Consider the following 13229-nt stretch of genomic DNA (forward strand, 5'->3'; position numbering starts at 1 on the left):
CCCGGCAGAAGGTTGTCCACCTTGAACTGTTTAAAAAGACATTAAGATTTGAGAATACCATATAGGGGGATCCAAGGGTGAAAAACCATCACGCAACGTACAAGCAGAAAGGAACTTTTGTTATTTTGAATACATCAGGCCCTGAAGGCAAGAGAATTTTTTATAGAACAAGAGACTTGGCCATCGATGATCCTGTATAGTATAGTATAGGCCTTTTAATTTGACAAGACGCCACTAGGACTGCCTCATTTTAATTTGATGGTCGTAGCTTGCTCCCATCTTAGGTGTAGGTTTCGATTAGGCATTTTTCCACTCTACCTATACAGTTTAATAAACACCCTTGAACTGTGATCACTTGTCTGTCTATTCTCGATACCATGCCTTCCTTACATAAGGGACTTGATGTAAGGAGGGGAGGTTAAAACTTAAGAAGAATGTAAAAAAGATTTTAATTTGGGGGAGGTAGAGAGGTTTAGGTATTCCCAAATAAGGCATTGGGTGAAAACCCCAGAGACATAAAGGCGGCAACAAGGGTCCTCACCATCTTTGAGAAGTACGTAACAAGCAACACTGGAGAGGCTCATATAATTGCAGACCGCTATAGGATATTTTCATCCTGCGAAGAGACAATGAAATGGCCCTACATGAAACAATGGGAGGATACAATGGGGCAGGAAATAGTAAGGGATCAGTGGGAACATCTGTGGAGGGATATTCCCCGCTTGACCAGAGCGGTGCAAATTAGGGAAATGTGGACAAGATTATGGTCCTGTGGCGGCCTTATCCCGACAAGGCTTCATAAATGCTACCGGGTGGTCTCAGATGTTGGAGAGGATGTGACTCCCTGGGCACTTGGGGACCCATTTGGTGGTCTTATGGGAGGCTAGTGCCGTTCTGGGAATATGTAAGAAAGACGGCGTCTGACATTTTTGGCATGCAGGCCCACAAGAACATTAAAGAGACCATGCTGGGGATTGGGGGAATCCTGTAGTCATTGCCAACTAGAGCCTGGAAGAAGATATACACTATCCTCCGCATAGCACGACCACTGGGGGCCCAAAAGTGGACATTTTCATGTTCATTGGTAAGCTAAGCAACCATAACTCGCACCACCACTGTGCACGGTTAAGACTAACACCCAGTACATCAAAGATGACATTACAAATGTCATTGATGACATCACTGATGACATCGCATATCTAGTCCACTTATTTTTGTTCACTGACATATTTTGCTCATTTTACCATAACTGGCACATTTCTGGGGGTTTTCGGTTTTACTTTTAACCGTAACATCCCTTTAGCAAAGTTGTTTCACTGAATTTCATAGGTTTTTATTAGTGCAACTTAATCAGAAAGTTTCTTTAACAAAGTTTTTCACTGAATATATATGTATATATGTGTGTAGAATAGTCATTTTCAGCCAAGTCACACATTCCACAACGCAACCTAGTAGCCATTGCTGTAAGTTCGGGGTATAGGGTATGTTTAGTGAATGCCTGGGTTAATAGACTTTGATGGTCGGAGAAAGAAGTGTCAAATCTGGAGCGTCTGTTAAGATTAGGTATACCGGAGTACGGGGTATCGGGTGGGGATGTTAGCAATGTGCAAGCTGATCTACACTTGGTGTTTCGTGAACAAACTGGCAAAAGAAAGCAATTAGCAACACATCCCCACTCGTATGATGAAGAGGCGAAAGAAAGGAAAGCGTGAGTACGCGCCCAAATGAGATCGGTCCAAAAAGAACCAGTGCAATTGAGGCAACCCTTAATTACTAAGATAAGAACGGCCTATAGAAATTGGGTAAAAGGCCACAGAGCTGCATTATTCCAAGAGGATGGAGCCAATTTGCTAAAGATCTTAGCAGGTCGAAACACTGCAAAGATGTGGTCGGCCATAAACAATGCTGTTGTGGCTCCACAAGTGGCACTCCAAGCGAGCTCGGTCCAAACGCACGCATGGGTAGACCATTTTACAAGACTGTACGCTCTCCCGGCTCTTAAAATATCATCTGAGCTAGCTATTCCCTCACTCCCCTTTTACTTGGAGTTGCCTGATATTTTAGCCTTAATCAACTCGGCTAGTAATTCAAAGGCGAGGGGGCCAGATGGCCTGTCCAACTTTGAGCTAAAAAAATATCCTGATTTATGGGCGTCCATATTATATAAAATCTTTCAGCTAATAAATATAACCCAGTGTTTTCCTGGTTCATGGACACAAGCAATAACAATCCCAATATATAAAAAGGAGGACAGACAAGACCCGAGTAGTTATAGGCCCATCTCTCTGCTTGATGTCCCAGGGAAATTGTTTGGTTGGCTATTATTGGGCAAATTGCAGGAATGGGTAAAGAGCAAAAATCTAATTGACTCCCTGCAAACAGATTTTGTCAAAGGTCTGTGAACCATACCAAATTTAATAACATTGAGAATGATCAAAGCCCAGCAGTTGGAACGCAGGCAACCCCTGTATATGGGATTTATCGATTTCAGAGCCACGTTTGACTCAGTTGACAGAGCTCGGCTGTTCCAAAAACTGGTAGAGTATGACTGCCCACACTCTCTCCTGTCATTAATTATTATATTCCACTCGAAAACATCAATGAGAGTGCGCATTAGCCTTGATGGGAGGTTATCGCCTGACCCTTCGTGGGCTAAAACAGGGCTGTGCACTGGCAGCGTTCTTATTGAATTTTTTCATTTTAGATCTGGGCCTTGAATTTGCAAATTGTAACTGCGATGCTCAGAGGATTGGTATCCAGCAAATCCCTTACCTGCTATATGTGGACGACCTATTGTTACTCTCACAAACACCAAAAGGTCTTGAACGCATGTTGACACGGTTGGAAGAGTATGTTAAAGCAAATAACCTAATGATCAATTTCTCCAAATCCCAAATTCTAAGTTGTTCTGCTAATGCGGGCTGCAAGAACCGTGTTCTTGCTCTTTCCTGGACTCTTCAAGAAATTAAACTATTAGGAGTGTCGAAATACAAATATCTGGGGACCGACATAACTAACAGGCAGAATAAATTAGCCGAGGCGGCTGTTGTTGGGAACAAATTGCAGCACTTAATTTCGCAGTCTAGAATTCTAATAACCAGATTTTGGAAAATGTCCCTTAAGCATGTGGTGTCCTTCTATAAAACGAAGGTACTACCAATTATGCTATATGGTGTGGAGGGAAGGCTACTTGACAAATAGCATTATTGGGAGGTGCTGGAAGCAAAGTATTGGAAACAGATACTAATTCTACCCAACGCAGTACCAATTGCTTTACTCCGCCATGAATTGGCGTTATTATCCATTCATGTTCAGGCGGTGTGGAGACAATGTGCTTTCTTACGCAAATGCCTGATGGGAGTAAATAGCGGAACCATTCTAGAAATAACTGGCTATAACCTGTTCAAATCTAGAAATGCATTCCCGAAGGCATCGCGGGATAATGTGTTTGATCAACTGGCAGAGGCGGATGTCTCCCTCGACTTGCTGATCTCGAACCCCGACCGGGCGAAAGTAAAACTCTTTCAAGCGGACTGGGCTAGAAATCTAGCAAAGTGCACTCAGTATAAAGATTTTAATATCTGGTTATTTGGAATAAAGAAATATGGAATGATGGCCCCGTATTTGGTCAAATGTCCATCACAAAAAGTGCGGGCTGATTTTCTAAGGTTCAGATTTGACCTATGGGACACCCGTGATGTTCTGTGTAGGTGTAAACTGATCTCTATGGAATGTAATTATTGCAAATACTGTTTAGCAATTGAAAAAAGAGAAACCCTCCAACACTTGCTAGTAGAATGTGGTGCTCTGAAGAATATACGGTCAAGATGCATCGATAATGTGTTTGTAATCCACACTGAGGTGACAGTCGATTATCTATGGCAAATGTTTTCTAATCCGGGGGAGAGGGTTCAGTTAGCAATAGTACAGTTTTTAAATAAGGTACTACCTCGAGTCAAGGATACTCTTAAGGGCACGGAGTGCAAAGATTGAGACCGTTGTTAGTGGTTCAATCAGTAATTGTAATGCAATGAGCTATGTATTTTAAAGGCTTATGCGAGATGGTAGTGGCATTGCGTGGTAATTGTATTTTGTTGTAGTTGCCTTCAGCCGGGGCAAAGATATTGCTAAATGTAACCTGTGCCCTAGTGTGATTATGTATATTAATGTGATTTTATATTTAGTTTATTGTATTTTACTATTGCTGTATGTATATATGATGGACTACTGTCTATTTATGTTTAAATATTTGAAAAGTTGCGCTGCAACTAAATCAAATAAAGAAAAAAAAATGATGTAAGTTCCAGTTCCGAGCCACACCATCAAGGCATTATGGGTATGCAAATAAATTAGCCCAAATGTAAACCTTTTTCTCCAGGAAATTGTCTTTGTATTAGACGGCACTGCTGCTTTACACATAGTTTAATAAACCCAAGACAGACCTTTTCCATGCTGCCCGGACCACCACATACTTGGTTTCATTCTTATTAGGGATCACCAGTGCAGTATCGTCCTGGCAGCCTTGTGGTTGGAGCATTCAGCAATTTTTTTTCAAAACACTAGAAAGTTATGGTGGGTTTAAAAAGGCTGGAAATAAACCCTTTCACCTGAAATGTGAATGTAGAATAGTCCATTTGAGCCAAGTCACACAATCCACAATGTCACCTAATAGAAATCGATGGAAGTTCACCTCCGTTTCCTTATATATGTTGATAAAACGTAAGAAATTGTGAAGGTGAATCAGGTCAGCACAACAAAACCCTTGAAATTTAATGAAAAAAACAAGTTTTGTTGAAGTGACGTTAATGTGCCAGTTTAATGCAACAAAACCCCTGAAATTCAGCAGGTGTGAATGCTTTTCAGCCTTAACTCCGTAAGAGTTAACTATAAACTGACCCTTATTTCCGCGTTACCAGACCCCATCGTCTCCTGGGCGCTTTATCGTTAGCAAGATATTTGCTTTCCTGCAAAAGCCCTACGAGCTGTCGAATGCGTAGTCCCTAACTTAACCAGTTCTAGGTCACAGGCCCCCCTCATTTGCATTGACCATGCTTTTTAAAAATGGGTTCTTTTGAATGCCTGTTTCTGTCTCCTGCGACGCAATAGTTATTCATGACTTTTTACTTGAGCATGACTTGGACTTTCTGGACCCTCAGCCTATTAGATAACAAAATGGTGTAAATCTCAGGCAAAGTGGCAGGTCCATTGGAGTGGCTCTTTAACTACACATTTATTAGGGTTTTATCCACCTTCCTCATGACACCAATTCCCCAACCTGAGGGACTGGGTGTCAAGTACTCCCTAAATTCGCAATGCTCTCTACAGATCTTGGTTTTGTATCCACCCTCCTCCCTCCACCATGTACAGCTGATTGTTTTTTTAGATCCCTCCTCTCCTTGAGGCGGTTATCCTGTATGAAACCCAATAGCCCTCTACTTTTCCTAGACAACTTTAATTTAGACTTCAACGATCATAAAAGCAGCTATTTGTCTGATTAACCTTTTGTCTAATTTAAGATTAAAATGTATGAAAATGACTGCTAAACAAATTAAAAATTGCTCCTTATGTTGGCTTGTCACTAAAAACATCTGTCCCCCTGATCCTAATGTTCTCAATTTGGTTTGGTCAGATAACAATGCGATCACCTTCATGATAACCTGACTACTCTCTCTGCCATTAGTAAAAACAAACCAAAATCTTAATTCAGTTTAGAAAAAAACACACTCACTGCAAAATATCTGTAACCACATCTAACCAAGTCTGATGTTTCTATTGAGGCCTCTTCTTCTAATTATATTGTATATACATATACTTATTTTTGAACTAGTATAATAGACAGTTAAAATGTAAGTTTGTCAAACCCAGGTCAATCGGTACAATGTTTCTCCCTTGAGCTTTGCATATTAAAGCCTATTAAAGCAGAAGTTCACACATGCAAACTGCACTTGTTGGAAACCGCCCCCTTGTGATAATCTTATCCATTGATCGATTGCCCTAATTTCAAGTGCTCTGGTGTCAATAAATCATAACTCGCGTCCACCACACTGACATACCAAAACATGAAAAGATCTGCTGCCACCAACCTTACTTGGACACATCATGAACGTAACCACAAAGTCACCAAAAATAGTTATAGAGACAGAAAGTATTCCTACTTTCCCTCACTGAAAGGTGAACAGTGTGGTGTAAAACAAAGAAATTCACAATGAAGAACTGAGTTGTATACCACTGATTTAATATGGACTGATCAGGAGCCCCAAAACCGATGAGCCTAGCAGGGTGAGTAAAGTAAAAAGGCTTCACTTGCCTCCAAAAGCCAAGTAATGTACAAAATGACAGCAAAATGTTGGCGGCTCGGGGGGGATTCTAGAGATGTCTAGCAAGGGAAAGCAGCAAAACGAAAACCTTTCCTAAATGTTCCAAAAGAAGATATTTTGCAGGATTTCAAATTCAAGGGCTCTGAACACTAATTCACTCATTGTGGAAAGTGCTATTTGCAGATCTTATTTTGCTCATAGACCGTCTTATACAGATCAGATAAGGTTAATACAACTCAACGGGCATTAGCTGCTTCGGTCAACTCATGTGGGTGTTTACTATGCAAGTCATTACTTTATTTGCAGTAATCTGGAAAAGCAGAATCAAATTTTCAGTTAAAAGAAATTGAAAACATGCTGTGTGTAATGTGTCGTCAAATTTAAACGTCTAGTATAAAACCGCTTCTGTTGAGCAGGAAATTAATGGTAAATGAACAAAAATAGTCATTAGAAAAAAATAAATATTTTGGTTTTGTATTTTCTCTGGTTTCCCTAGGCCCACACATCACTAGACATGGCAGCATGGTCAGGTTGTTATCACTGAAGTGCATACCCTGTTGTTAAGGTAACCCCTTGACTTCACTTGTAGGAGATCTATTTTACAGTTCTGGAAGAGCCTGTTTTTGTGCATCTGGAACAGGGGCCACAACATGCCTGGGTCACACGCCATTTTGTTTCCCCCTTCATCTTACCGACCTCCCTTGGGAAGACCTACGTCTATAGGATGAGCAATGTGACCTTTTTTATGATGTCAGCAAAGGGTTCCAAGTCAAATGTTGTCTTGGAAAATGTTGCCAGGGAGGTGATTTTATTTTCCTGACTCCTAAGCAGCCTTCCCCGCACAATTTAGGACTACTTTTATTCACTATTCTAAATCCAGTCCTAGAATATTTGGGGAAGGTGCGAGTGTAGCCATGGTGGATTTGTGAGTTAATATTGCCCCCTGCCAACATTTTCCATGACAAAATGTTCTTTAGATGCCCAACAATGCTACTCCCACATGGTAATGCATCATCCCTCACTAGCTCTGGTTATATCTTCTGATATTACTATAAACCTGTGTTTAGAGTAATATACGCTCTTCAAGTATAAGCCTGGTTTGTTTTGGGAGATTGGCTCATTTGGATAGTTGAACATATAGTATTACACATTTTACTTAGCCACTTACACTACCACAATGATTGATTGTTAAATAATCAATGGAAAATATGTGTATATGATGTTAAATTGATTTTTTTTAAAGTATGATGATCTGATTTTAATGCTCACTGGAATTTTATTATTGAGCAGGTAAATTCTGCTGCAAAGGCGATTCTGATGTACCTGCTGCAGGGGCGACTAATGATGACAGCGTTAACCTGGAACAAGTTTATGGAGGCCCTCCACCCTGTGATTGCAATTCTGCAGGTACTAATTCTTCTTAAAGGTTCTGCATATTGAAATGACATGGTTGTGTGATACAACACAGGGACACTAAGCAATAGTGGATATATGACATAACCCGCATCACAGGCTTAATATAACTAACAATTGTAGTAGGATGGCATGGTGGGAAGCCTCAACCCTTTCCTCAAGCCACTTACCTCCTTCAAACCTTTGAAACTATCTTTTGCCAAACAACCAAGAAGCTTACCCATAGAATTCTAAGCAAAAAGTGTTCTTCAACCTTAACCTGTTGCTAGGCCATCTGCTCATCTCCGGCCTCCTGCAAGGGAGGTGCAACGCCAGGTATCAGCAGGGGTCTCACTGGCCATGTAGACACATCTGCACCACCCATTGTCCTTTGCATGCTCAGCGACGCACCAATTTTAGCTTGCCTTTTACTTCAACTGCCCCAGCTGTCGTTTACGTCCTCTCTTGATCCTCCACATGGTTTCACCACCCATCTTCTAATACCCATGTTAACTCTCTGGATTGAATATGTCATTTATAACGCGTCTGTACACAAGTGTTTCTAGGCGTGACAAGACAAGGGAGGTAACAGAGGGATGACAAGACAAATGATCTTACTAGGCCTTGTGTCAGATCGTGCAAGTGCGACAGCGCAAAGTGCAGGGGGAGAGGGAAGTGCAAGGGAGAGGGAAGGTCAGCATTGCTCCGAGTAAGTGCAGTCAGGGAAGCCTGGCTCCGGATCAGTGCAAAGAGGCAGGGGACTGTAGAGGTTACAGTTACAGCCCCTAGTGCGTGGTAGGCCAGGAGGCAGTGCAAGGGGAGCCTGATCATGGAGGAACCTGGTACTCAGTGGGGACTCTCGGGGTTGCCAAGCAGTCAGTCAACACAGCAGACGGGTAGGTCAGCAGGGGAGAGAGATAAGAAAGCAGAGGAGAAAGGGAAGGTCTTGAGGTGCTTCTGGAACTTCAGGTGGTCCGGCTCAAGTCTGAGAGTGGCAGGGAGGCCATTCCAGAGGGAGGCACCTGCAGATGAGAGAGAGATCTACCCCCTTTTTTGTTACAAGCGATTTCTCGGCCAAATTTGGCTCCTTTTTTCCCCACATGTAGGCGATAGTACCGCCACCAAGGAAATACTAGTTTGCTGTAGGGGGATGAGAGAAAATAACCAAAAAGGGAGACAATTTGTTTTTTTTCAGAAAATGCCAATAAAATGATGTGTAAAGACGCCTGTGGTTGTTTCCTTCTAAGTGCTAGGAACAAATGGTTTGCTGTGCTGAATTCCCCATTGTCCAGGCTTTCAAGAACAGGTTGAGTGGAAACCAAAAAACATATTTTGATATGGTTATGAGTCGCTTTGTGAGAGGTAGGTGATTTTGTCCTTTTTTGTCCAATAGGACATGTGTGGATGAAATGGAAGAGAAGGGTAGGAAAGCTGAATCGGAAGCCAGAAAGGCATACATTTCTGAAAAGTAGACAAAATTCCAAGTTTAGGAAGGAGTGATTTGCGCAGGTCAGGCAACAACTATGTAGGGAAACATTCCATAGTTTGGGAAAAAATCGGGAAAATGACAGGAAAAAAAGTTACGTGGTGGACATGGTTGTCCCGGTAAGGCAGTTTCTTTTGTGAACTTTGAGAAAAGCAATGCTCCTCTACATTGCCCCGACTCTTCCGGTTAGGAAATCACACATTTTTTATAATGTTTCACAAAACAAGCAATACCTCAAGCCAAAAACTGAGCCATGGTACACAGGATGTTTATGCTTACAGCCTAAATAGACATACTTAGAATGTGTAAATAAGGAAAACAAATGTAGTGAGGAAGAGCGAGCATACATTTTTTGAAAGAGCACTGGTAGACCTTTTGAAGGGTAGGTGACTTGTGCCTGTTACCAAAGTGTATAGTGCCTAAAGCAGCGACTAAATATAGGTCACATTTGGGAAATTAAAGGGTTGTGTGACAAAGTGCAGCAGCAAATGCGTCGAAACGGTATGAAAACTATGCTAACACAACAAATGTCTTACTTTCCTGCGTTCCCACAGGTGTCCCAATGAAAATGGTATCTCACATGTGTGGGTGCACCTACCTGGGCGCAAAGAGAAAAGGCTAAAGTCTTTCGGCAGAGCAGATTTTCAGGAATTTTGCTCATGTGGACAACCTACAGATTTGGGGCCTAAGGCGTGTAAGCCACCAAGGAAAACGGGGAACCCCATGCATTTCCGAAAAGCGGACACCCGTGGGAATCCACAGATGTCTGACTTGCTCGAATCGCCCCAGAACGTATTACCCACAAGCCTTGGCAAAAACCCACATGGGAGACGGGTGCCCAAGGCCAGGGACATTACCCCAAACTTTCCTGGTGCTTTGGCTGGTCTGCGTTGCAGACTCGGAGAACCAGGATAGGTGGGGAGCATGTATCTGGCCTTGAGCACCCCCAACCTCCCCTTCCCCCCCCTCTTCACCCCTCTAAACCGAAACGTTATTATTTTTTTTTGTTTTGTTTGGGCCCGTTCCCTAGGGGCAGATGGGCACCCTTCTGCCCCAGGGGGGCCCAAAACTGCAGCCCCATGCTTTGGGGGGCCTTGCTGATGGCCCTCTCCCCACCCACCCCAAATGGATGGGGGGGCACCTCATGTAGCCCTCCCTTGGGGCAGATGTCCCTTCCCAGGGGCAGAAATCTGCCCCCAGGGAGGGCTTCATGAGGTGCCAAAAAGGATGAGCTATCTCGTCCTTGGCACTGCAAACGTAGTGTCAAGGACAACTTACCTCGTCCTTGGCACTTAAGGGGTTAATATATGTATATATGTACCCACTGGTGCAAGTCATATAGAAGTGGGTTCTGCAGTGTCAACTGTACGCAGGCGATACTCGGATACTGATAATTCTCTATGAAGGAACATATGGACACAAAGTGGTGACAGAGTGACTGAGTGCAGTTCTGCGCTAGATGCAAGATAGTTGCCTATGTCAGCAAGGAGGCAAAATGGAAATTCTCCTTGTAGGCAGCTCTACTGAAACTCCCCTTCCATTCCTCTGGCCGTCTAGCCTTGTGCATGCTCCAGTGAATGTGGATGGATCAGGGGTGTACCTTTTGATAACCAACTTACATTTTCATCACAAATTGAAGATTCTAATCCAGGCTGTGCTATTTTCTAGACTGTACTATTGCCTTTCAGCAAATGTGTGCTTTTCCTAAAAATCACTATTAAAACTTCAAGCTGTACGAAACCAAGCTGTGAGAACAGTCTATGGCTTAAGGAAATCTGATCACATTTTGCTTTATCGTACGGAATGTGGGTGGTTTAGGATTGAAAAACTAATTCAGTTTAGAGTCCTCACATTATTTTGGAAAATATTGAATGGAGCTTCACCAGAATACTTATCCTATATGGCTCAAAACTACACCCTGTCGCACCTTCTCATGTCAAGTGTACAATAATTACTCACTAAAGGAAAATCACAACAAATCTACAGTAAAAAACCTTTGCATGTAGCAGGCTGCCAACTGTTTAATACACTACCTATCCATATAAAAAAGAGTGCCACTTTACAGAATTTTAAGATCCAATTAAAACTTGTTTACTCTTTGTATGCTACATAACTGGGACAAACTGAGCAGGAGAGGCTGGATTAATCTAGTGTTTTTTCTTTGATTAGTTGTTTTATGCATTGTCCTGTTTGTGACCGTTATTTATTGTATTGTATTGGATTGTATGTTTTTTCTGTAGCTCCTTAAAACTGGTTTTAAGTAATGAGTGTACTTAATAAATAATGTTACTGCTACTAAGTCTCAGGTGTTGCCATCCCAATTCCTCTGATTTATCGGTGCAGTCTTGGACTCTCATTTGGGTCAGGGTCTCCTTCCGAGGACAGAGTGGCAAACATCTTCAGAATGGTCCAGGTTTTCCAACCTCAGATGACAGTTCCAGATGCAGCTTTTTTGCATTCACCTGGTTGTATGATATTGTGCATCTTGGTAGTGCCAGAGGCACGCCTGCTCGTGAGATCGCATCAGTGGCACCTCAGCTCACAATCGTCACAGTTTCAGGGACGAACTTCAGACCTTCTACTTGTCTCGGAGAAAGTGTATGGAGACCTGCAATGGTCTGTGAAGGACAAGGGGTAACTTATTCGACAACTGTGGCCACAAGCGACTCTAGTCACAGATGCGTGCCTGAAGGGCTTGGACGCCAGGAGTTTCTGGACATAGCCATCTGCCCTCCTGGCATCTTCCAGAGAGGACAGACCTCCTCTCCCACACACAGGGGAAAGTCCTGTACCCGAACGTCAGCAGCCTGAACCCTCATGCTGGAAGCAGAAAGGCTGAGGTACGACGAGTGGGATTTGTCAGAGGACGTTGTGGACGTGCTCCTATCTGCTAGAAGACACGCCACAAAATCTGTTTATGCCTACAGGTGGCAGATGTTTCTGGCTTGGTGCCTAGGAGAGGGATATGGACCCTATTACTTGCTTTACTGCCTCTGTTTTTAAATTTCTTATGTCTTTTGCCTGGATGTGCCTACCGAATGGTACAGTGAAGGGGTATCTTGCAGCCATTTCCATCTTCAAGAGGACCTTAGAGCAGGGCTCCTTTTTCACGATCCGACCGGTCATTCAACACCTGAGGGGTAATTCCAATTCCTTTCCCACAAGCCAGTTTGTTGTTGTGGTCTAGGATTTAAATTTAGTGTGAGGAACTTGAGGGCATCCTCCCATTTGCTCCCCTTCAATCTTCCTCTCGGGTGGCCAGGGGAAGGCCAGCGCTTTTGCATGCTGACCCTGGGGGGGTGGATATGTGAGGGAGGATCACCTGGGTGGAGGGACTTTGGGGGGAGTAGGGAGGGAATGTCTGTAGGTGAGACATGGTAATCCCCTTTTCCCTCTTTTTCTTATGAGAATGAATCCTACCCGCCCTCTTCCTTCATAGGGTTTTGTCAGTCGCTATCCCTTCCACACACAAAATTTGTCCCACTTTCAAATACCTTTAAGACTGGGAGGAGGACGAGGTGACTAGGAGTAATGCACACTTCTAGTCAGTTTCACCACTGTGGTACTGAGATGAGGAAGATGGCTATTGAGGGTTGGGCATGTCCAGCTAATTGGTGTAATAAGGGTCATGTCAACTGGCATAATTAAGAAAATGTCCCCCACTTGCCTTTCGAAAGCCACCTTGACCCAAATACTATTCATCGCTTTATCCAGCACAATGGCCTCCACTCTCGAAACTAGCCCTCCTAAGGACAGAAACCGGAGTCTTAGATCCAGACTACCTAGCATCTATGAACCAGTAGAAAATCACCAGAATAATGCCGATAGACGTACTACTACCCAACCTAAAAACTTGCACCGCTTACCTAAACAATCCAATCTCACCAGTGATCAAACTCCTTCTATAACTTGCAGAACCCTGGACACCTGATCTCTTAAAACCTGCCAATCCAGCAAACCTAATAGTTCGCTAACACTACTAGGATCTCATCAATGCGAGATCAGTGGTGGCCCATGCCACAGAAATTGCGGAC

The 13229-nt window shown here is 43.1% G+C and overlaps 1 protein-coding gene across 1 annotated transcript in view; it reads left to right on the top strand.

The window, feature by feature from the left end:
• The window catches only part of RTTN (rotatin), a 2784523-nt gene that overhangs the window by 850305 nt on the left and 1920989 nt on the right, over positions 1-13229 (top strand). The window contains exon 17 of the mRNA XM_069620779.1: positions 7608-7724. Within this exon, the coding sequence (XP_069476880.1) occupies positions 7608-7724 (117 nt within the window). The remainder of the gene's footprint in view (positions 1-7607; positions 7725-13229) is intronic.

The sequence above is a fragment of the Ambystoma mexicanum genome, chromosome 5q (assembly GCF_040938575.1).
Source record: "Ambystoma mexicanum isolate Mex_15411 chromosome 5q, UKY_AmexF1_1, whole genome shotgun sequence".
Lineage (NCBI taxonomy): Eukaryota > Metazoa > Chordata > Amphibia > Caudata > Ambystomatidae > Ambystoma > Ambystoma mexicanum.